Genomic DNA, 26,375 nt, shown 5'->3' on the forward strand with positions numbered 1-26,375 from the left:
GGTGAATGTCAAAATGTAGACCAAGAATAGTTGAGACTAGTGAACTGGAATAATATTTGTCTCCCATTTGCTGATTCTTCATTGAACTACTGAACACCAAGAAGTTTTCTGTGTACTTATGTATTATAAGGTTTTGGTGATGTCTATCAACTCAGCCATGAATACGCTACTTGCATGTTGTAAGGAGTGTTGTGTGTGAATCTTTATGTGCAGGAGAGCATAACCTATGCTTTCATTAATTTTGAACCCAACTGTTTGAATGGCTCTCTGGTTGCCACACACATACAGAACTACAATAATAAACACTGGATAATGAAGAAGTCTGCATTTTTGTTTGCTTCTCTGAACGGGAGGTTATACACCATGGGGGACCTCATGAAGGAGTTATATGGATATAGTCCAACGGAGGGTGCTGCAGCGTTCTACTTAATCTCTCCAGTCATATCCCAGTTGGTTTTTATTAAACAGGATCAGGTAATTCAGATGTTCAGATACATTATGGATTGTTATCACATATTTTATGGGAGCTGTTGGCATCTGATCCACAGCAAAGGCATACAGGTTTCCGTAATGAGGCTGTCAAATGGACTTTATCAGAATGGTACAGCTGTGGGTTTAATTCACTATGCTGTACACAGTCCAAGAAACTTGGAGTGGGTGGCATATTACACTGATCATCCCTAGTTCAGACTGGGCAAAAGTAGCATGCTGTAGAAATAAGAGAATGGTGTGGTTCACTTCCTGGGAGGTGTTGTACATGAAATTTATGGTATTGTAATACAACTGGTCTTTAGCTGACATGTACAGGATAGTATCATTAATTGCTACTGTGAAAAGAGTTACAATCAATATAAACCACTGAGGGACTCACGTTTTCTTGTGTGTGGTAAGTTACTAAAGGTTGTGGTGATTCTGACCTGAAACAGAGAAGGAAGGGGAAGGGGGGGGGGGGGGGGGAGAGAGAGAGAGAGAGATTGTACAGATATGAAAGTTAATCGGTGTAGGCATGCTTGCATGAGGCAAGCTGTTTTTAATACTCTTCTGTTCCTCTGTTTGCTTTCATTAAGATCAAACACACAAATTAATTATGAATTACAAGCTGATGAACTACACTTATGAAATCAGTCATTTGCCTGATCCTGAATAGAAGTATTTATGTTGCATAGGACATATTTTACAGTGATCTTAAATAATAAAAAAAGTTTAAATTGCCATAAATACTTTTCTCACAATTTTACAGCTCCATTTGATGATTACTCTGTAGCAGAGCAAAATGTAGACAGAATTGTTTAATACACACCACATCCTGTTCTGGGATATCCATTGGCTTCCCAGTAAGAAATGAAGTGAACACCCCTCTCCGTGTAACAGGAGCAGAGGGATCTGGTCCAGCTTCTGCTGGAGCGTAGTCATCTTGCTCTAGTGACAGAGATTGTTTTGCTGAAAGAAACAAAATATAATCAACATGCATTAGTATCACATATGCGAAATCTACTTTCTATGATACTATGGAGGTGACGGGGGATGCAGAGAGGAAATTATTTGCCGTTACTGATGTTTATATGAATAAAATTATTTCCACATGATAAAAATTGGACTAAGTGCAAAACTAAGGAGTGAAGTCAATAAAGAACATAATCACATCTAAAAATGTTGTTCTATATGTTTTATAGCAAAAAGCCTCAGTCTGCTAGTATGTGCTGCATGTGGTAACACATACACAGACTCTGTTGGTTGTATATGTTAATAATGACAGTCCCTTTGTATGTTTCCAGAGTAGTGGGCTATGTGGCAGCACTTAGTTTCACTGTCAACTTTCTTTTACTTCAGTCATCAGCAAACAAAACTCACTAATATTAAAGTTGAACATTAGTACAACATGGAAAGTCAACAGGAAACTAAAGTCACCAATTTCAATATTGTTAATATGATTGCACCCTTAAGAGATCATATTGACAAAAAAGTATTAAGTTACTTCACACACTGCATGGACAAATTAAAAAAGATTTCCATACGTAACAAAACATTAGCAAAATCTGAAGAGTCTGTAAGTGAATTCTTTATTCTGTTAGGTTACATGAATTGTATTCTGTGAATCCCAAAGAGATTTTAACACATATTTTATTTATGTGCAATGCAATTAAATAATTTAGCTGTCTACTTTATGAAACATAATAATATGTCACAGTGATAATATTAATCATAACTCAATACATTTTATGTTTGAGAGTTTCTATGAAGATACTAGTCATTGAAATAGGAAGAGGTGCCCAAGAGAAAGTTCTCTGATTCGGTATTTAACTCCACATTCACTCCAAGACATTTAATATGGTCTGGCAGACTGTTGAATAAATTATACCTATGAACATGGCTCCTTTCTGAACTAACATTTAATTTTAGTCTTTGCAGATGTTTGTGGTAATAGTACTACGCTGATGATTTTAATAATGACAAAGGAGATTATGAACATACAGGCAGAGAGACAGTTGCCAAAATACAAAGTACTTGGAAGTGATCTCTAAAGAACACTCTAGAATTAACACATGATATAATCCTTATTAAATACTTTTCCGTTCTCAAAATAATGTCCCAGCAAGTGAGGCTTCCTCAAAAACGGAGTCCATAATTCATTAGTGAATACACTACTGGCCATTAAAATTGCTACACCACGAAGATGACGTGCTACAGACGCAAAATTTAACGGACAGGAAGAAGATGCTGTGATATGCAAATGATTAGCTTTTCAGAGCATTCACACAAGGTTGGTGCCGGTGGTGACACCTACAAGGAGCTGACATGAGGAAAGTTTCCAATCGATTTCTCATACACAAACAGCAGTTGACTGGTGTTGCATGGTGAAATGTTGTTGTGATGCCTCGTGTAAGGAGCAGAAATGCGTGCCATCACATTTCCGACTTTGATAAAGGTCGGATTGTAGCCTACCGCGATTGCGGTTTATCATATCACAACGTTGCTGCTTGCGTTGGTCGAGATCCAATGACTGTTAGCAGAATATGGAATCGGTGCATTCAGGAGGGTAATACGGAATGCCGTGCTGGATCCCAACGGCCTCGTATCGCTAGCAGTCAAGATGACAGGCATCTTATCCACATGGCTGTAATGGATCATGCATCAACTGAGTCAACAGATGGGGACATTTGCAAGAAAACAACCATCTGCATGAACAGTTCGACGACGTTTGCAGCAGCATGGACTATCAGCACGGATACCATGGCTGCAGTTACCCTTGACGCTGCATCACAGACAGGAGCACCTGCGATGGTATACTCAACGACGAACCTGGGTGCACAAATGGCAAAACATCAGTTTTTTGGATGAATCCAGGTCCTGTTTACAGCATCATGATGGTCACATCCGTGTTTGGTGACATCACGGTGAACGCACATTGGAAGCGTGTATTCGTCATCGCCATACTGGCGTATCCCCTGGCATGATGGTGTGGGGTGCTATTGGTTACATGTCTTTGTCACCTCTTGTTCGCATTGATGGCACTTTGAACAGTGGATGTTACCTTTCAAATGTGTTATGACCCGTGGCTCTAGCCTTCATTCGATCCCCGCAAAAACCTGCATTTCAGCAGGATAATGCATGACCGCATGTTGCAGGTCCTGTACAGGCCTTCCTGGATACAGAAAATGTTCGACTGCTGCCCTGGCCAGCACATTCTCCAGATCTCTCACCAATTGAAAACGACTGGTCAATGGTGGCTGAGCAACTGGCTTGTCACAATACGCCAGTCACTACTCTTGATGAACTGTGTTATCGTGTTGAAGCTACATGGGCAGCTGTACCTGTACACACCATCCAAGCTCTTGACTCAATGCCCATGTGTATCAAGGCTGTTATTATGGCCGGAGGTTGTTGTTCTGGGTACTGATTTCTCAGGATCCATGCACCCAAATTGAGTGAAAATGTAATCACATGTCAGTTCTAGTATAATATATTTGTCCAATGAATACTCGTTTATCATCTGCATTTCTTCTTGGTGAAGCAATTTAATGGCCAGTAGTGTATTAATATGCTGAAACCAATTTAATCATTTTTGAAATCATTATAGCATCTTGCACTGTAAGGTGAACTAAGATTGTTCATTAATTGTATGGTGAGGTTTCCCAATTACGGTTGTGGAGGAAGGACAGATGATTGGGGGTTTAATGTCCCAGCAATGATGAGGTTGTTACTGGCGGAGCACATACTCTGGTCAGGGAGGGATGGGAAAAGAAACTGGCCATGTCCTTTTCACGGAACCATCCCAGCACTTGCTTAAGGGATTTAGGGAAATCATGAAAAATCTTGATCTGGAATACAAGTCCAGTGTCTTTCCATAGTGGCACCTCACTTCATAATTAAATGAGATCTCTCTGTAAGACCAAAAACTAGACACCATCTCCCTCTTGTATTTCATAGTTATACAGATTACTGATACAATTTGAGGAATTTTATGAGAAGCACTGAACAGTATGTACGTAGATTTAGTAAAATTTAATGGTAATTCATTTGTGTGCACCATTTGTTAATGTTTTCAAATAATTTTTTAATTCCTTTAGTTATATCTCCAGCAAAAAGAAGAATACCTACACCTACTAAAATTGGAAGCATTTGATCATTTACTTACATCAGAAACAACAAAGGGCTAAAAATGGAATTCACCATTCCAAGTGCCTATTGCTAAATAATCAATATTGAACTGGATGGACTATTGGTAAAGCTTTGTATAGAATTAAGAACAGTCTACCACATGGGTCTGTTCTGGCCATGCTGTCATTCAACCTGTATATAAATGGCACACCAGAAACTGTTATAGGAACTTGTTTTGTGTACATGATACTGCCACTGCATTTCAAAGAAAGCATCTAGAGGATGCAGAAAATATGCTCACGCAAGATGTGAGAGTACTTGGCAATTATTACAGAAATTGTTTATCGTGCCCCAACCTTACAAAAACTGAAGCAACACTTTCCACCTCAACAACCGCTTAACAAAATAAATGCTAAAAGTCATCTTCTGTAACAAAATGGTTAAGAACAATCCTCATTGTAGGTATCTCGGAATTGCACTGGATTGTTCACTATCATTCAGGATTCCCTTCACGCCACAAGCAGAAAAGTTAAAGATGAGGAACAACATTATCCATTGTTGCAGTAAGGCACGCAGCCATTTGGTACGGTGGATGATGCAGGATGGCTTCTTCTTCTTCTTCACAGCGTCAGCTGCCGGCAATGGGAACTGGATAGAGTAACATTCAGTCAGCATGAAAATTGCCCTCTACGAATCTAAATAATCCATATTAGTTACTATTCGATTTTGTTCAAATTTAGCACACAGCCTTTTGTTATTAATGGAATGATGCTGTCTAAATATCAGATTATATTTATTATAGCTCCGGGGATAATGAAAATTACTTGAAAGTCTTAAAACCAATGTTTATGTCAATTAACAAATTGACTTTCATTATCATTTGAAGCCGTTTCAAAGTTATCAGTGCATAAAATCAATTAATTAGAATTTTCTTTTTAAAACTTTAGTTACTTTAGATTACATAATACAAAAATTGCTCAAAATTAATATTTGATTATAATTTTGCTGTGTGAGTGCATGAGATGACAGAGAGAATGTATGTGGGACATACATTAAAACTTAATACATCATTTTATGTAAGACCTTATACAAACACACAGTGGGAAAGTTATGGTGCAACCTCAATTCAGATGACGTATGTCGGTGTGAGCTTGCTTTTGTACAAAAGCAGCCACAATGAAAGTTACAGGAGGAATAAGTTTATTTATCAATTTGGAGAATATTTTGAACTTTGCTTATTTTGATTAAACAATATATTAGAAATTGAAGTTTTAATAACATTAATTACTATCAGATTAGTGATTAGATAAGGCAAGTTTTGCCACGAGAATGATCTGGAAGGAACATTCTAATTGGTCATTTAGATCAACAGCCAATCAGAATTATGCTGTTCCCGCGCCAATATAGTGAGGTGGGCAGTGAGTAGATATAGTTCGAGATAGTCACATGCTAACCGGCCTATGGACAACCCCATGTTACATAGCTCTGTAAAAATAATATGTAATATGAAGAACTAGTGAATTAATTTCATTTAGAACGCATCGTGACTGAAGTGACTGGTGTTACGAACATTTTAATGAAATGTTTGGTGTTTCAAAATTAAATACTTTGAGAGTTATGAGCGTATGAACTTTCTGGTCGTAATAATAGTTCTGCATGGCATATTTTGTGCTCTGTACAGAATACTTTGGCGGCCACTTTTTTTGAAGAAAAACACTGAAATGACTGAAATGGTGAAGAGTGGTGGGTCTGTGACTGTTAGATCATGAAAATTAGTCGGGTCATACTAGCAAAAATTCTGGTTGCTTTTTGAGTGAAAAGTTGTTGTACAGACAGTGAATTTTGAAGGATAAAGTTTACCATATTAAATACGGACATGAAAGCCATTTCATGTGTTTCCATATGAATAAAAATCAGATTAAATATAATTTTTAACTGCTTTCTGCAAGTAGACTGCATCCTCCGAACACCCAATTTTTTGAACAGGCCTATGAACATTCAGGAACTGACTTTCAGCTCTTTGTGGTAGGTATTAGGTAGTGGTTTCATCAACGCTGCTTTACACTGCCCAGCACATATCTCCTACTACAGAGTGAAGGGACATCGGAAGGAAGGAATTTCGAGGTAGGTGGACTTTCAATAATGACAGAAAGAACAAAGACGACCAACCCCACCCCGCCGCAAACAGAGTTCTACCACAAAGGATCATTGTTGCCAAAAAGTTCAAGACCATGCCATCAGCATGCAAAACAACACTCACAGAGTTCTGGGATGTTCAAGGTGTGGTGCATCTGGAATTAATACCTAAAAGCACCACCATAAACTGTGGAAGGTACCGTGAGACCCTTACAAAACTGAAAGCATGAATTCAAAGAGTTCATCTACACATGGAACACCCTCTCCACCAGCATAACAATATCGGGCAACACACAAGTGCTGCAATATCAGCAACAATCTGATTCCTTGGCTTCAATGTCATCCATCATCCTCCATGAAGTTCCAGTTGGTCCCAGCCAATTTTCATTTGTTTACAAAACTTAAAGGATACCTCCAAGAACTTCACTTTGATGAAGTGAAAAAAGCAGAGGTGATGTTGTGTTTTGTTTTGTTTTGTTTTAGGGTGAAAAAACAACTGGAGTCATACGCACCCAAGTAAACGATTATACGTAAATCCCAATTGATATAAGAGAAGACAGTTAAAGACGGGGATGTGGAGAAAGGGTTACAAAAGACATAATACAGAAACAGAAGTTCAAAACTAAAAATTAAATGAACTTCGCCATACTGCTTTGACGGCTGTAAAGTGAAACGCCGTCAACAGCCCGTGCATCATTTGCTAAAACAGCCGGTAACTCAAACGGCAAACCCAAGCAGGAACAATAAATGGTTAAAAAATGGGCATTCCGTAATGACGTGGCAGACATTTAAAATTTGGGCGCAATGCATACAAAGCGGTGGGGAACCAACACTTACAAAAAGACAATGGCTAAAAAGGCACTGCCCATTAGGCAAATGAGTTAAAATGACTTCCTCCCTGTGGGAGGGCGGAGAGGAGGTCGTTCAAGCCACTGTGAGAGGCTTAATAATCCAGAGCTTATTCACATGAAGGGAGGACCAATGGCGATGCCAAAGGGACACCCACTTCTGACAGGCGGCAACACAGAGATCATTGGAAGGAATATAGGAACTAATGGGCTGAGGTATGAGGACTGCACCCTTGGCAGCAGTGTCACCAGCCCGATTTCCTGGCACACTGGCATGATCAGGAATCCATGTAAACATCAGAGTGGTTCCACCAAGAGTGAGCAAGTGACAGTTTTCCAGGACCCGTTCCACTAAGGGATGGGCAGGGTACAGCGCACATAGCCTTTGAAGGGCACTGAGAGTCTGAGCAGAGAACACAATTGAAAAGTCTGTGTCGCCAGATGTACTCTGTGGTCCGATGCAGGGCAAAGAGCTTAGCTGTAAATAGGGAACAGTGTGCCGGAAGCCAATATCAAAGGACGTGGGTGCCAATGACGAAGGCACACCCGACACCATGATCTGTCTGAGAGCCACCAGTGTACACCAAGGTACTATCATGAAGATCCATGTAAAGGTCGTGAAATTGAAGGCGACTGAGCAAGGCTGGAGTAGTGTCCTTACGAAGCGAATGAGGGCCAAGGTTAACATGGGCCGCTTCATGAAGACAAGGTGGTGAAGGGTACACACATCGGGAAAGTTGCATGTAGTGTGAAGTTAAGCTGACAGAGCAAGTGTCGAAAGCAGACTCCAGGAGGTAACAGAGAGGAGGGATGCGCCCCATACTGGCGATCATAGGAATCATCGAAGAAGGAGACATAGGATGGGTGGCCACGCGTGGAAGACAAACGGCATGCATACCTTCTGAGGAGAAAGTCACAGCGGTAGGACAGCAGTAGTTCAGCAACTTCAACATACAGACACTCAACCGGGCTAGAGTAAAAGGTGCCAATGGCCAAATGGATGCCACAATGGTGAATAGTGTTGAGACGATATAAGAGGGGTGGATGTGCAGACTCATAAACAAAGCACCCATAGACTAGTTTTGAAGGGACAAGGGACCAGTACAAACAGAGGAGGGTTGTTCGATCTGCGCCCTTAGAAGTACCATTGAGAACACGCAGGACATTGAGTGATCACATACAGTGAGATGCCAGGTAAGACACATGGGAGGACCAAGACAGTTTCCTATTGAACATGAGCTGCAGGAATTTCGTAGTTTAAACGAATGGAAGAGCAACAAGTCCAAGATGTACAGATGGTGGGAGAAACCAATTGCAGTGCCTGAAATTCAGACAGACGGTTTTGTCAGTGGAGAAATGAAAGCCACTGTTGATGCTGCAGGAGTGACGACAATCAAGACATTGCTGAAGACGCCGCTCAATGAGACAGGTCAGTGGAGAACTGCAATGGATGGCAAAATTGTCAACAAAAAGGGAGAAAGAGATGCCTAGTTGGAGACAGGCCATTATAGGGTTAAAGGCAATAACAAAGAGGATGACGCTCAGGAAGGAAGCCTGAGGCACACCGGTTTCCTGGATAATTTTGTCCAACAAGGCAGAACCACGTGTAAAGAGTACGAAGGATACTAGTTCTCCAGCACGAGTTGCAGGCTTTCTCCAAATTGAAAAACACGGCCACAGTCTAATATTTCCGCAGAAATCCATTCATAACATGGGTGGACAAAGTAATGAGATAGTCAACTGCAGAAAGGCAGCCGTTAGTAAATTGCGAGACTCAAGCCACCATACCAGCTGGGCATGAATCATATGTTCCATCACCTTGCAAACACAACTGATGAGAGAGATGGATCGGTAGCTAGAAGGAAGGTTGCTGTCCTCACCGGGTTGAGGTATGGGTATGACGGTGGCTTCAAGCCAAAGTCCAGGAAATGTGCCCTCTGTCCAGATGCAGTTGAATGTATTAAGCAGAAAACGCTTGCCTGCAAGAGAGAGGTTCTGCAACATCTGACTGTGGACAGCGTCTGGCCCTAGGGCAGAGGATCTGGATGAACTGCAAGCATGATCTAGCTTCCTCATAGTAAAGGCGGCATTATAGCACTCATGATTCTGAGAAGAGAAGGAAATTGCCTGAGTCTCCTACACTCATTTCAGTTGGAGGAAGGCAGGGTGATAGTGGAACGAGCTCAAAATTTCTGCAGAATAGCGGCCCAAGGTGTTGGAGATAGCAATAGGGTCCACAACGACATCATCTGCTACTATCAGGCTGGAAATTGGTGAATGGATCTTGGTCCCAGAGAGCCGTTGGAGGATGGCCCACACACCAGAGGAAGGGGTGGAACTGTTGAAAGATCAAGTGAATGAAATCAAGCTAGCTTTTTTTTGCTATCCCAAAGAATGTGACGACACTTTGTGCGCATCTGTTTATAACATATGCAGTTTACCGCTGTAGGTTGGCGGTTAAAAACATGGAGAGCACATCTCCACACGTGAATTGTATTGCGGCATGCCTCAGTCCGCCAAGGGACTGGGACACAATGTGGTAAAGAGGAAGTGCGGGGAATGGAACGTTCTGCAGCAGTATGGATAACATTTGTGAGATATTCCACCAGGTCATCACAACTGAGGAAATCTTGTTATCTGAAGATTGCCAGAGATGAGTAAAGCTGCCAGTAAGCCTTAGTACGCTGCCATTTGGGTGTGTACAGAGGTGGGGTAGGCGTCAGCAAATGGACAGCACATGGGAAATGGTCACTCGTATAGGTCTGACAAAGAGGGGACCACTCAAGACGATGGGCAAGCTGGACAGTGCAGAAGGATATGTCCAAATGGGAATAGGTGTGTGAGGAGTCGGAAAGGAACGTGGGGGCTCCAGTGTTACGGCAGCAGACATTAAGTTGATTAAGAAGGTCCGCAAAGAGCACACCTCTCTCACCAGTTCTGGAAATTGGAAGTTTGTGGTAAGGACTATGGGACCAAACTGCTGAGGTCATCCATTCCTGGCATGTTCTGCAAGAACCCTAATGAGGATGATGCACCCTAGTCATCGAGTAGCAGAAATGGGGGAGGTAGATGGCCAATAAGCTGAAGGAAGTCTGCCCTAGTGACATCAAATGACGGAGGGACATAAATGGTACAGAAGGAAAAAGTCAGGTGAGGGAGGAAAAGGCGAACTGCAACAACTTGAAGATGGGTACACACGTAGATGCGTTGACTATGAATGTCATTCTGTATGAGCAACATGACGCCCCCATGAGATGGAATGCTGACCTCCTTCAGTGTTGGTATCAACAAATTGATCTCTCATTGCAAGAAATGCAATCATCGCCAGGGTGATAATGTTGAGAAACAGATATGTACACATGAAGAACAAAGATGTAGAATGTTAATAACATTTACTTTATTTAAAAAGCTTTCCAAATTTTCATATAAAAATTGGGAGGTATTACTTTTCAGCATGTATTCGTACTTTGTGTAAATACTGCTGTGAATTGTGTATGTATATCCATATAATAAATAAGTAAGAACATGGAACCGATTCGCAACACTTTTTGTCATGCAGTTAATATAATAATTTCACTGTATTTTAACTTTTGCACATGTATACCATGATTCACACAGTTAAAATCTTCACAATGGTAATAATTTCTTATTTAGTGATTCCAGTGTATCATATGCTGTGATAAATGAACCCTGTGAAGTTGAGAGTTTTTTTGGAAATCAGTCTGTATGCCACAGACTGTTCTGTTACACCAAGTGTTCATTTTTTGGAACATTTTTCTTACAGTTAGTGCTCAAACCTAAATTATCTTCTAAAATAACTCTTAACCCAGTCTAGCCAGTGCTTGTAGTTGTGATTTCCCTAACAATCAGTGCTCAGAGAATCTCCAAGCATGGCTTTCCTGATTGTTACTTCACGATGCAGCAAATTATTTCAGAGAAGTGATGGCTTTAAAAAAGTCGTTCACTCTTGTAGCACTTCAGGGAACTATTAGGTGGATGTTCCTGCTTCCACAAAATGCAACGTGACTTGAAAAACATATTACAGGCATGATTTTTTCCCATTCTTTCACTGTTGCAGTGTATACCTGTGGTTGCCTTGATCACAAAAGTTTGTTGAGAAATGGGGAGGGGGGGATGAAATTCTGAGGATTCTCAAAGAATCTGGATCAGAAATCAATGCCTGTAAGCAGCTAAAAAGGTCTGGATTTCACTGCAAATTCATTCTTCAAGAGCTGTTCTTTCGGACAGCATATTCATAAACGAGATTGTCCACAAAGTAAGTTCCATTTCAATTTCTATCCGCAGCAGCACTACGATCACAGTTTCAAGCATGCGTGTCAGTTACTCTGACTCAAGGAGAAGACACATACACCATTTTCAGATCGCTGCTGCTGACGTGTGCTTTGTAGTGCTTCTTTATAACATCAGCTGTAATTGAAAATGCCTCCGTGTGTGAAATCAGATCTGTGATTCATTTTCTAAATGCAAAGTAAGTTAAACCAAAGGAAATGCATTGGCAAATCTGCAAGGTTTATGGACAAAATGCTATGAGTGATTCAGTGGTTAGAAGATGGGTCAGGCTGTTCAATGAAGGATGCGATCAAGTGCATGATGAAGAACAAAGTGGTCGCCCATCTATGGTTACTCATGAACTGGTTCACACAATTGAAGAGAAGATTAAGCACAATCGTAAGTTTACACTTAGTGCTCTTTCTACGGAAGTTCCACAAATCTCATGATTAGATTCATGAAATTGTTTCTGAAAAACTGAAATTTCGAAAACTTTGGTCATGTTGTGTACCCAAAATTTTTACTGATCAACACAAAAAATAACAGATGGGCAGTGGACTTCAGTTTTTGACACACTGCAATGAAGAAGGCGATGGTTTTCTTTCTCGGATAGTCACGAGGGATGATACTTGGGGTATCGTACAACACCCCTGAAACAAAACGGCAATCTATGGAATGGAGGCATACTTCATCCCCAACAGAGGTTAAGCCTAAGCAAATCATGACACCTCAAAAAGTCATGTGCACCATTTTTTTGGGACAGAAAAGGCATTTTGCTGATTGATTTCTTATGATGAGGCCACACAATCAGTGCACATGGTTACTGCGAGACCATTAAGAACTTGCACCGCTCAATACAGAACAAGCACCAAGGATTACTGTCACAAGATGGTGTTTTTTCCACAATAATTCACGATCTCACATGGCAAATGTGACCAAACAACTCTTACGGGTATTTCACAGGGACACGTTTGATTATCCTCTGTACAGCCCGGGCCTCACCTAGCGACTTTCATCTCTTCATACATCTAAAGTCTGTTCTTGGTGGTCAACACTTCAATGATGATGACAAGCTGAAAGAACATGTTACCACATAGTTGAATACACAGGCGGCAACCTTCTATGAAGAAAGCATACAAAAACTTGTGCCATGCTATGACAAGTGCCTACAACATTTCACAAACTTTGTAGAAAAGTAGTTTAACAGTTGTAGATTTTTGTACAATAACTATTTTTTCTGTATCTGTACACGTTTGTTTAATATAACCAAACAGAACTTACTTTGTGGAAATACCTCATACATGAGGCTTACCGGCCAATGATCTCCTGCAGTGCGGATGCACTTACATGGCTCAAACTCTTACGGGATTCGGTAGATTGACTGCCACGAGTAATGAGTACAGTGGGCAAAAGCACTACAAACATAGTGTATGGACAATAAGTTGGAAATGTGGGTCTCACGGGGAGCATGCCAGAGATAAGTCCCTGCAGTCACACTATCTTCTGTGTCCTCAATGGCTCAGTCAGATAGAGTGTCTGCCATGTATGCAGGAGAACCTGGGTTTGAGTCCAGGTAGGGGCACACATTTTCAACTGTCTCCATCGATATTTATCAACACCTGAAACCAGCTACAAAGGTCTGGATTTCATTGTAATTTCATAAATATCAGACAGTGTAAATAGTTATCACAATTCCATTAACAGTAGCTTTACTGACTTGCATCCTATAGTTTGAAGGTAACAATGAGTGTTCTGAAAATGGAAAAGAGTCATCAGATGAATTAGAAGTATGCAAAGCTCTCATTCAATGAGGCATACCACAATGGCAGGAGTTTCAAAGCAATTTCATTGCCTGGATAAATGATAATGTTCAACATCTATTACATGTCTTTGAAGGTGTAAGTAATTTTTTGGCACCTCTGGATGCTGAAAGCACGGAATTTGAGTTTGGAGGCTGTTTACTGATGGGAGTAAGATGATATAAAAAATAAAAAAATAAAATAAAATAAGAAACTGAAGCAAATGGCTATGCAGGATCAACTGTTTCTAAATTGCAGAGGTAAAATAAATAGCTCCTAGGTCTGTTTGGGCCGATCGGTCTGCTGTGAAGCTATACGAGATGTATCAGTTGTTTGCTATAATTACTCGCATGTGCCTTGTGCACAAAACAAATATTAGGGACTACTGGAGCAATAAGCTAATGTTTACCAGGAAAATCATAAAGAGAGACAGATTTAGGTCAATTTACTTTATGCTTTGTGTCAATAATAAATGACAATTACATACACTGGGGCCAACAAACCCATGATCCTTTACACAAAATTCGACATCTTTATGACAACTTTATAATGAAAACAAGGGAAGCTTCATTCTGACGACACTCTGACAGCTGATGAACATTTATGTCCTTTTATAGGAGGAATTCAAGTTAGAGTACATACATCAAGAACAAGCGAAACAGGTATGGTATTAGGTTTGTCATTCTTGGTGATTCTACAACAGGCTACATTTTGTATTGTGAATATATACTACTGCAGGAGAAAAATATTATACTGCAGATTCATTAGCCCTTTGTTCATGCAACAATTATCTACATAAGGACTGTATATTGCACATGGACCAGTTTTGTTGTTTGATGCTTGCGCGTATGTGCTGTCGGTGCAGTAATGAAGAACACAAGAGGGCTGCCACAGGATTCCAACCGAATAAAGTAAGAAGATATCAAATGGTACTCAAGAGAAAACAAATCAATGCTAACACTGCACTGGAAGGATGCTATGGATCGTTTGCTCTATCTACAAAACAGAGCATGACAATTAGTGTCACAAACACAAAATCCACAGTCAGATTGGGAGAAAAGCTGAAGACTGATCTTATACTTGATTACATAAAAGAAATAAAACTAGTGTTGAACACAGAGATTAGTTGGAGACCTACTATTATCTTCAACGATGAACAATGAAATTGCTGAAGAAGATACTTTTTTGTGTGCTTATGATGTGTGCAGTCAATTCCTATATTTTTTTTGGGCCTGTGTCTCAGAAACAAACAATCTTATTTACCTTCACAGCAAACCTGGGAAAACAAATTCTCAAGAAAGTAGATGAAGATTTTATTGAAAAGGAAACATTTCCTCACTCATGTCCCACTGAGAACAAGCAAAAAGTATGCTTCAAGATACTGTATTGTTTGTTCTGAGAAAGGTGCACCTAGTATTAGCAAACGAGTGAGAAGAGAGTGATGAATGTGAAGTAGGATTGTGTCTACCTGACTGTTTCAAGCAATGTCACATAAAGGCAAATTTCACTCAGTTGAAACAGGTATATGAATTCAATAAACTAGTTTTGCGCATTTCTTTTGTAATAAATTCTTATGTGCTGCATTTACAACCATTTTTCTACTCTCGTATTTTCTAATTTTCAAACTATAACTATTCTATAAATATGTGGTGAATTTCAAAATAAGTTAAATAGATGTTGAGATAAAGGATGATGGTATACATTTCAATAAAAAAGTTTTGCATTTCTTCTTCATAAGACAAGAAGGACCCTTACAAAGGAGTTGAGAAAGCATGTGCTTTCTGGGAGATTGGTGCAGTCGCTGTGGCTTGACTGGAATGAGTTAAAGTGTTTCCAATTTGGGGGGCTATATTTGATCAGCTCATTGTTTGCCTACACAGAAATTCTAATATTCCTAATCGGTCTTTCTAGCTCAATTTTTTTACTATGCTCCAAATAATTCTTATCTTTTTGTTGGTACAGCCTTTCTCCCTTTCAAGAAATCACTAACATTTTGACACACTGGTGAGTTCACTTAAGAGTTTTATAAAACTACTTGTAATGTGATTTAATCCTGTTATCATCATTGTTCCTTGATGTTGAGTTAAATCATCTATTAATTTTAATAAACAAAAATGAAGAAAGGCAATCACTTACCTACTATAGATTGATGTGTGTAATACTGTCAGACACAGTTGCATAGACACTTCACTAGCTTCTAACATCAGGAAAATATGTGCACATCTGGGTGGTAGTTCAAAAGCAATTTCAGTCTCTGTACTGTTAGATGTGTCCATGCAACCCACACCAATCAGCTGTGGGTACTTGGTTGCCTTTCTTCAGTTTCACTTACTTTTTGATTTCCATAACTTCCATTACTACAACTATTTTTTAACTTCCTTCTGACTATGTGACAGCATATGAAATGAAAAAAATTTCTAGAATAAATATGGTCTAAAAAATTTAAGTTTAAATAACCATGTAGTATTACCTCATTCAATTTCAAGTTAAAATGTTTAATAATGCATCAAGTTCTATTATGAATAACACAAAACTACCCAATGGAGCCCTGCATATGGTGATTAATGCTGAACACTGTAAAATGTAAGGATATACATGTTTTTGTATGCTTATACCTTTTCAAAATTTGTGGTAACTTCTACTTTTTCCATACTTGACTAGCAATACCTAGATGTTAAGTTATTATCAATGTATATTCAGCATTTCCATTTCAGTGGTCAAATTAAGTTCAGAAATACATACTACACAGCATGATTTATACGATGCAGTTTATCTAAACAAATCACAACTTCAGTTACATCATTTTAACCACCTAACATTTTGCTGCAATAAGTTAACTTTAACCTCTATTTTATCTTCACATATTCCAGACACAAAATTTTCAGTTACCTTAATTTCCTTAAAGACGGATAGCTTTAGATCTGGATTTTTTCTTAAAATCTTGCTGCCCTCACACCACAGACTGCAGCAATATTACACTTCACAGTGTCCCTTTAAATATTAGGATAGTATCAACTTGGCCAATTTTTCCTTCACTTCCCTGTTGAGATCTAGATCACGACTTCAAAAAACCCCATCAACAACAACCGAATCTGTGATTGGCCATACAACAACGAGAAGAGCTGAACTTACTCCATGTTATCCTGCCTCACAAAGCTGTCCCAATGGGGCTGATAATAATGCATCAAAACAAGAACAAATATATACATAGATCATTACTCTAGCTATCTTTACCACGTCACTCTGAATACTACACCCCTGACCCTACTAACACAGGGTGTCCCACAAGGAATGGTCAATATTCATGGATATGACAGGAACAATAATTTGAAATGAAAAAGTCTAGTAAACATACGCTGCAGACCTTAAGAGCTGTGAGAACTACTTCATCTTCGGTAATGTGAAACAAATCTCTTCTACTGCAAGCTCTTTGGTTTCCATATTTTGGGAGGAGTTAGTTTGGACCAAAACAAGAAAAAAATTGTCTAGTAAACATGGGCGCTAAAATGTACACCTTACAAGCTACGAGTACTTGTTCAGTAGAAGAGTCGTTTTCCACAGCAGTGAAGATGAACAAGTGCTCATAGTTCTTAAGGTACGCACTTTAGAGCCCATGCCTACTACAATTTTTTGCTTCAAATGAGTGTTCCTGTCATATTCCTGAATACCAACCACTGCCCCACCTACCGACAGAACCTTATCTCTCTTTTTAAAATCATTACACAAAGAAACTATGTTCTCTATTACACGATTAAGACATGCATCTGACTTGAAGTTTGTGATCTGGTAGCTGTTACCTACTCCTTCTTACAGAAGCTGGCCACACCTATTCCACGAATTGATGGTGGCCTTTTCCCACCAAAAAACTACTGGTGCTCTTCTGAAAAACAATATTCTACAGGATTCAGAAAAAGTTTCAATCTGCTTCCATTTTTGCTTTCATGCAAAGAAAAATCATGGATCGTACAAATATATAATAATTATTAAGATTATTTTATGAGCAGAATCAAAGAATTTGAATGTATCATGCCACTGGCTCTTGCTCAACTACCCTTCTAATGAATGACCCAGGTACTATAAGATGAATCACACAATGATCTTGACAGCTCGTGATTCTTTAAAACAGTAACTAATTACTTCTGGTTTATCTTAATTGGTTAGGTATTTTTTCCCATTTCCTTATCCAGAATTGAACAAGACATATTTTAGAAAACGTCTCAGGAAAGATAGAATAAATAATTACTTATTTCCGGCTCCATCTGAATCTGAACATCTGGCTGAGTCACTTCTTCCGACTCAGGCAGCAATTCCACGTTTTCCGCCAGTTCAAAGCTGTTTATTTCCACTTAATCAAATGAACCTGAAATTTTACAAAATATATGACTGAGTATGCAACAGAGTTAACAAATTTGAAAAAACAATGGATTATTTAATTTATACAATTTTATACAAAATTAGATTTGTTTATTTATGTGGTACTGTTATTAATTTGCCTTAGTGGCTGTACAGGTTGGTCCTGTTTTTCTGACAATTAAGATGACATTTCCCTCTGGAAATGTTTACTGCGTGTAAAAGTGTCAAATAGTGCCTTATTTTGGATTACACAATTAACTGCATGCCTCCTTTCAGCATACTGGATGAAGCTGTTCCCAGCTTAGAAATGGGCAAGGGTGTACAACATCCTACATGATCAATCTTTGTAAATCACTATGTTTTTTCCCACCACAACATTCAGGTGTAGGGCACTGTTATTTTGTTAATATTAATGCAATCCTAGTATTAAGTCTTGTGAAATTATCCACCTTCAGTTCATATACAATACTGTGGAGCACAGTAATGATGTATTTACAAGCAAGCAGATAACAAATCAATGATAATTCCAGTAGAACAAACTATGTGTCCTTAATGTATCAAATACTATGGTTCAATACTCAGACATTTAATTACAATTACAGTAATCATGGTAATGTTTTTAAGTAAACAATTTTAACTTGCCACTGTATAATTGTACCAAAAATGCTGGTGAGTAATGAGCATCCTAATGGAACACAGATATTCAAATGAATATCAGGTTCTGGTAATCCATTACTTCAAGATTTCAAGTAAAGAGGAAGTAGCTATTTGTTATTGCAAGGCTGTATCAAAGCCCAAGACAGAGAAAGTATGGATATACATGGCATGGAGAATATGATGATTCATTTGTAGCTAAATTCCTGTGTGTATATTGAAATTGAAGTAAAACATAAATCTTGGAGTGGCAAGTACAAGGCATATCAGAGATCTGAGGTGTCTGTTTTTATAGGAAAACTATTGAAAGTTAAATTGCATTGGTATGCACATGTTTAATAGCAGTAAGCAGGTGGTTCTCATGCTAATTTGTGTGTTAGTAAATGGGTAACAGCTGCAAGAAAACAACAAGACATGCTGTTAGCACCAGAAGTCAACAGCAAATCAGTCTCAATAAATAATAGACGTGTGTGTGTGTGTGTGTGTGTGTGTGTGTGTGCATAATGCATATTTTGTCTAATGAAAACATTTACCAAATAGGCACAATGACACTTTGGAAATCAGATCAGATAAGTAAATTAGTCTTGTCAGTCACATCATATCAGCAGCAGTCACTTTAGGATTGCATACAGCTTTGTGTCATGAACAATAACTTCACCCTGAAGCTGAATATTCATGAAATTGTTTGTAAAGCCTGCTGAGAAGCATCAGACTCATTTATTTTCAGAATTTAAGAGCACATAATGAAATCCACATCGAACCATGAAAATTCTATCTGATATTGCAATATAACAGTAATGATCTATAACAATTCCATTATAATGTAAACAATCATACCAAAAATCAAGTAATATGCAAGACAAAGTATAGTAAACAATTTTGACTTAATTACAGCTGTACAAAAAGGACCACATGAACCCATTTTTGAAAGTGACAAATTGAAATACCACACCAATGTTCTTTTTATTGTAACAGCATTATTCACAGCAGATTGCCCATGTCAAAGTTTCAGTAGCGACTTCCATCAACATCAATGAGGGCACGAAGTCTGACTGCTTAAATGTATTTCATAGCAATAAATAAATTAGGTATTGATATTGTAGATGTTACTAAAGCCAACTAAAATGGCTTTAGAAATACATGGGATTGTCCACTGCTAATACCATTAACATCTGTTATAAAAGGCAAAAGCTGCCAAACACAAATGGCAACTGTTCCTTTAATCAAAGATTTTCAATAACTTGAACTGTGTATAAGAACTTCATGTAATCAAATTGTATAACATCACATTTTACATTAGAAAGTTGCATCGCAAGAATCTATGTTCTGTAGTGTTTAATTTCTTACACTGCCTATATCATCTTAGTGCAGAAGTATTCTGCATATTGTCCTTTGAAAGACACAATCAGGCCCACATTCAAATGGAATGTTATACACATCTAGGATTTTGAGCTGATATCTCCAGACAGACATAACTGATCCTTAATTTTAGGACACAGACAGATAAGAAGTCTCATTGTGTGTTTCCATCACACCTATTCAGTCTTGCTGGACATCGCACCAAAAAAACTGGAGAAAATAAATCAATAAAAAAATCTTTCTCTACTGTCACTCTACAGGTTTCAGTCCTAATTAGCTAGACGAGTCAATTTCAATAGGCCTAACTCAAAACAGCATTTTATCTAACCTCATGTATAAACTTCAGCTTGGACAATAGATTTTTTGCATTTGAGTTGATTCACTCTTTGCACAAGAGTGATCAAAACTATGGAGAGATCAGTGTTCCGCTGTGTTATAGTTCAATGTGGGTGCATCTCATAAAACAATTAGCTCAACCATCATGTGGTTATAACAGCAGAAAGTCATGGATGCATGCATGTCACCCATCACCATTTTCGTAATAAATTTAATACCAAAATAGATGTGATTCATATAGTCAGCAAAAGCCTTGAACACTTTGATGCCACACTGTCTAACGCCAGAAGTACATTCATTTTCCAAAGGACTCGTGTCCAAGGCTCTGTCCTCAAAATATTCCTAAGTACTAGTGAAACAATGATATGACAAGCTTATACACATTAGTCAATGACACACTTCCACTGGTATTAATTATAAGTACAAGTTTTCAAAAGGATTATTGTCCAACACTATTGCTCAACCAAAGTGCAAAACTGTGAATAAAATAACAAAACTTAACATTCAATCCATTTGTATCCAGTTAATATCTGTACAAAAACTGGAGAGAAGCCCTCCTAGTACATCAATGGTCAAGACACTTTGGCAGATAGTCTAGTCTTCTTGAAAAGATTTAAAATACTGCAATTTTCATAAAATTAATTAGTAACTTTTTGCCTGTCTTTCTATAAAATTTTAAGTATACACTTTCTAAATTTTGTGAGGATGAACATGCATAGAAATGTAGCTTCTAGGCCTAATTCTTAACCACAGTGTGATTTATGACTAGGACCCCTGCATCATTAACATATTTGCTCATTATGGTTGGAAAGCACATTGTCGAAAAATTGGTGAAAAGATCAGTTTTCCCAGATGGCTCTCTAGAAGGTTGCCAGAGTACCCAACATTCACTGAGTACCTCAGTGAAAGCTTGTGGATTGACTGACGTGGTGTATGATCTTCCTGTGACATTACATGCAATTTTGCTGGTCTTTAGTACGCAAATTTATTTATTTGTCAATTTTGATGGGATCGTGTGGATCAATGCTCTTTGACTATGGTATGAGTCAGCACATAATTTATGGAATGCATATTAGAACTTGTATATACAAAGAATTAAAGAATTGATAAAACAAGAAAAAAATGAGACAGTCCATGGGACGTTCAAAAAGAAACAAGCCGGAGGCATAATTACAGAAACCAGTACCTGTATGTTAGAAGTATTGACCCTGGCTGTTGAGACACTTGTCCCACTGTGACACAAGGTGGTGAACGGCCATCTCACAAAATTCCCGGGGCTGTGATGTTATCCAGTTCTGCATGTACAGATGAACATCGTGATCCGAGGTCAATTATTTGCCCCTCGGAGCCTTTTTAAGGGGACCAAAAATGGCATAATCACAGAGAGAGAGAGAGGTTTGGACTGTATGGAGAGTGGCCTAGAACCTCCTATTTGAATTTCTGAAGGGGTGCTGCGACTGTGTTGGCCATATGAGGCTTTGCATTGTCATGGAGCAGAATGACCCCATGGATGAGACTGCCTGGACATTTTGATTTGATTGCTTGGCAAAGGGTGCTCAAGGTTTGTGAGTAACTCTGAAAGTTCACTGCTGTCCCATGCTGCAGGAAGTGACTCAGAAGGGGGCCATCTTGGTCATAGAAGAATGTCAGCATAACCTTTTCAGCACTCGTGTGGATGGCCTTGGCTTTTTTTGGTGGAGGTGACCCTGGATGCTTCCACTGGATACTTTGTCATTTTGATTCTGGTTTGAAGTGATGACACCATGACTCACCTCTGGCCACCACTCGTGTCAGGAACGTGTTCCTTCCCAAGCATAGTGCTGAAGATTAGCAAGACAGTGGGCCACTCGACATGCTTTCTAGTGTGGTTGAAGACTGTGGGGCACCCATTGGGCACACACTTTGCGCATGTCCAGTCATTCCTTCATGATGGTGTGAACACTTCTGACACTAAATCCGACCAGGGCGACTATGGCTTTAACTGTCACTCAGCAGTCCTGGCTAATGAGTGCATCCACCAGCTGGACAATGTCATCGGTAATGCACTGTGGTGCTCCAGACCGTGCATCATCAGTTAATGACACCCATTCTTCCCTGAAGTGCTTGTGCCACACCTTGACCCTTGCATGGGATACGCTGTGTTCACCGTACACTTGTGACATTTGTCAATGAATGTCCATTCCTCCTACTCCTTCCACTGTCAGAAAACGACCAACGCCTCTTTGCTCTTGTTTTGATGCCTCCATGTCACTGTTTGTAATGCGACTGGCCGTGTTGGACGACTGATACATGCCGCTGCTAACTCTGTATAGTCACTTGAGATGCAAGCATGCCATCTAGCAGCAGGATGTGAAGTTCCATGCTCTGGTCAGAACCACACCTCGTTACACACACCACAATATTACCCTCCTGTCACTGGTTTGCGCATTACAGACTCCAGTTTGTTTCTTTATGAATTCCCCTTATATACAAACAACACGTCACAGGGAAAAGTTCTGAACTACTCTGAGCAACTCTTGTTCAGAAAAGAATATGTATGCCACAAGGAAACCTTTCAACTTGGATTTGTATACTTGGAGTTTAACCATTACTTTTTTTATTTAGTTTTGCTGGAAGTGTATCACTGTTGAGCATTTTCTGTAATCTCATAACATTCCAACTCCTGTATACATACTGGATGGTCCACACCATCAAATTCTTTATTGTTTCCTATGAGAACAAAAATCGAGAAAATACCTTATGTTCTCAACCTATTATTTAGCTTTGTTTAAGCATCACACTCAAAAGAATAAGTTCAGTTTTTTGAAGATACTCCTTTCCTGATAACATTCTGTGAGTGTGACAACAAATTATGTGTACTGAGACATGCCATTACCATCTTACACACTGCTTTCTCAAAAACTTTGTGAAAACACCGGTATCTCAGAGATTGACTGTTAAATGTCTAGATTCCCTTTTCAACCCTTTCATAAAGTGATTTCCCTAAATGTTTCAAACTGACAGGAAACTGACCGTACCCAAAAATATATTGCACAGACAACTGAGTACAACTAATATATGGTGCACTAATATCCATGAATCCACTCAAAACGTCTCATACTTATGGGTGTCTTTGGTCTTACATGATTTAATAATTCATTCAGTTTCATCTTTTCTTGTTTCCTGCAGCTGCATGTGACGTACACAGTCCACTCACATTAATGAGACCACAGCCTATGTTCGACATCAACGTGCCATGACCACTCACAGATAGCAAATGGTAATACTAGCAGTGGAGGGTGCATGAAATGTGTCAGTGAAGTCTTTGTCATAACATGGAAATGGAGTGATTTACCTGACATCCAATAAGGCATGATCTTTGACTTTCAGGCAAAATGTGGAAACATTTTCAAAACGGCTAATTCAGAAAACTGTTTGTATGCCCCTGTGGTTAGTATCCTGTGCATGGCAAAATGGCTCTGTCCAAAACTGGCACCGAGAAAACTGTGCTGCACCATGGGCCATAGATGAACTGAACCATACAGAAGTGTAAGGGTACTGGTGACATTGTTAGTACGAACGATTAGTAAAAGATATTGCTGCTGTAAAGTAGCACTGCCAAGATGAAATGATAGGTTGTCGGGATCAGATTGCCTTTTAACGAACCTGTGTTTTGTGAGACTGTGCAGGGTGTAAGCCAAAAGCTAATTGCTGCAAAGTACACAATTGCAAATATGTTCCATTCGAGGAGGAATGATATCTGAAATAAGTTTCATGCTATGACCCATACTTCAAATTAAAAGTGTACAAATTTCATCCAATGCAAACAAAATGGTTGAATTCTTGTTTATTCCACCTTCATCATGAGAAAATGCTCCTGCTGTGTTAAATGAAAACTGGGCTCAGAGCAACATCACTGTTATATCCCCGTGACAAAAAGTTCACTGTTTCTGTATTCATTTGGTCATGGTAACATGTGTTTAGGGGACAACACTGAGTTCATTTTTGTAATTTATTTTAATAATTAATCACCATTTAGAAATGTAACTTCACCCTCATGTCATGTTTTCTGGTACTTCCATTAAAAATTCAGCAACACCTCAACAGTGTTTATATGGCAACGTAATTGTTGGAGATTCTCTAAATAGATATTAAATATTAAAATAAATTTACAGCAGTTTTCAAAAAAGTATTATCTATATAAATGTATGTATAAAAGAAAAATATTCATTGCTAACTGATCTGTAGTTATACTGGTATAGCGTGCTTCTGTCATTTAGACAGATAAGACACTGTGTGACATTTCAACTTGCAGTTGAGAATGGCTATAAAGCCGAAATTATGATTGCGTGAAATAAACAAGTAATAATATACAGCTTAATGGAAGAACTTTCTTTCAAAATGGTTGTGTATGTTGTGGGAGTGGTGCAAGTCCACAGTTATATGTACTTGTGAACTCATGTACTCACTTTCCTTTCTGAGCAAATTAAATCCACATGTAGGCAACAACAAACTCAGGTGATGAGTGGGCTGTTACAGAGACTCACGGGTCAAGCCTATGGGAACATGGAGGTGGCGAGTTTGGGGATGACAGCACAGGACTTGCTGGTGACTTTAAAGTGTGTTATGGAGCTCATTTTTTATCTCTAGTGTATAGTTCTGCAACAATCATTGGAAGGGACAAGGCTGGAGAAGGTAATTTTATGATCTGGTGAATGTTTTCAAGGCACTCTCTGGGTGACCTCATCATTTGGGAAGGCGCAATGGATCAATGCAAGATGTTTTTATCCTTGGGGACCATGTCTATCCTTAAATGCAGTTTTTTTCTTTTCACCTTGGCATGATGGCATCTACCAGCATGACAATGCAAAATGTCACACAACTCGTATTGTATGTGCATGGTTCAAAGAGCACCAGAATGAGTTTACTGTACTCCCCTGGCCACCAAATTCCTGAATTTAAACCCAACTGAGAAACATAGTGCAGCTGCCATGGCACTGGAGTCAGCATGGCTCCACATCCGTATCAGTACCTTCCATTACCTCATCGACTCTCTTCCTGCACATCCCACTGCAAAAGATGGTTATTTAGGCTTCTGAGAGGTGGACACATTACTGTGACTGAACCGTGTATTTGTCTCTGAACACAAGCTTTCAAGAGTTCTGTATATTTAACTGCACCAATAAAATTTTTATTTAACTTGCAGCCTGTTAACAGAAAGTGATTACTAAATATTTCACACAGCTCTGGTGTGATCACCAAAAACTTCAGTTTTTCACAAGAGAGGTGTAATATGTCAAGCACCCACATTTTGCTCTGATATCTTGTCATAACTGATCAATAGTTTTAATTTTGGCCCGAGAGCTTTCTATTTTCTTGGTGAAATGAATGTTTGATGACATTTTTCAGCATTTTGCAGTAATGTCTGCAGTGAAATTCTGAAAGTGGTGCCTGACTGTCCTCCATATTATGATACAGCTCCTAAATAATATTCTAATGCTATTAGTTATCCAAATTGGTTGCTTATTAGCAGTGCATATCTGCCTACATTTTTTAGTGGCAAAGAGAGTTATCAAAGAAGGAAGTAAAGGTTTGAATTACATTTGTTGTTTAAGCTGTCTGTATTGTAGACTTCTTGATAAGTTAGTGGAGTTCAGTCAGGAGGCAGGACATTACTGCATAGTCCAATTGGTGGTAAAAGGGAGGGGGAGAGAGTATGTCAATTGAATTATTACTTTATGAGACAAAAGCCAGAGTTGAGGAGTTGGTTATCAACTTTATTTAAAAGTAGATGACTAGATTTTGCTGCCATGAGAGATAAAGTTGTGGGGTTTTTGTTTCGTTTTGTTATTATGAACCCAGTAGCAAAATGGTGTGTTCTTCATTAAAAGATATGAACTTGGCGAAGTCTGTTAATGTGAAAATAAACATGATTTTTTTTTATGAAGCTAAAGTATTTCATTCTGTGTGATTATTTGACACTCATACTTATGAACCAAGATCTTGAAATTTGCTGTTTCTG

General features: G+C 38.9%; 1 protein-coding gene across 2 annotated transcripts in view; it reads right to left on the minus strand.

The window, feature by feature from the left end:
* Positions 1-26,375, minus strand: part of LOC126299411 (cyclin-dependent kinase 10) — a 124,770-nt gene that overhangs the window by 33,337 nt on the left and 65,058 nt on the right. For both annotated transcript variants that reach the window (XM_049991305.1, XM_049991306.1), the window contains exons 2-3: positions 17,916-18,032; positions 1,301-1,440 (exon numbers count right to left, since the gene is read on the minus strand). In XM_049991305.1, coding sequence (XP_049847262.1) covers positions 1,301-1,440; positions 17,916-17,931 — 156 coding nt within the window. In that variant the 5' untranslated portion in view covers positions 17,932-18,032. The remainder of the gene's footprint in view (positions 1-1,300; positions 1,441-17,915; positions 18,033-26,375) is intronic.

The sequence above is a fragment of the Schistocerca gregaria genome, chromosome X (assembly GCF_023897955.1).
Source record: "Schistocerca gregaria isolate iqSchGreg1 chromosome X, iqSchGreg1.2, whole genome shotgun sequence".
NCBI lineage: Eukaryota > Metazoa > Arthropoda > Insecta > Orthoptera > Acrididae > Schistocerca > Schistocerca gregaria.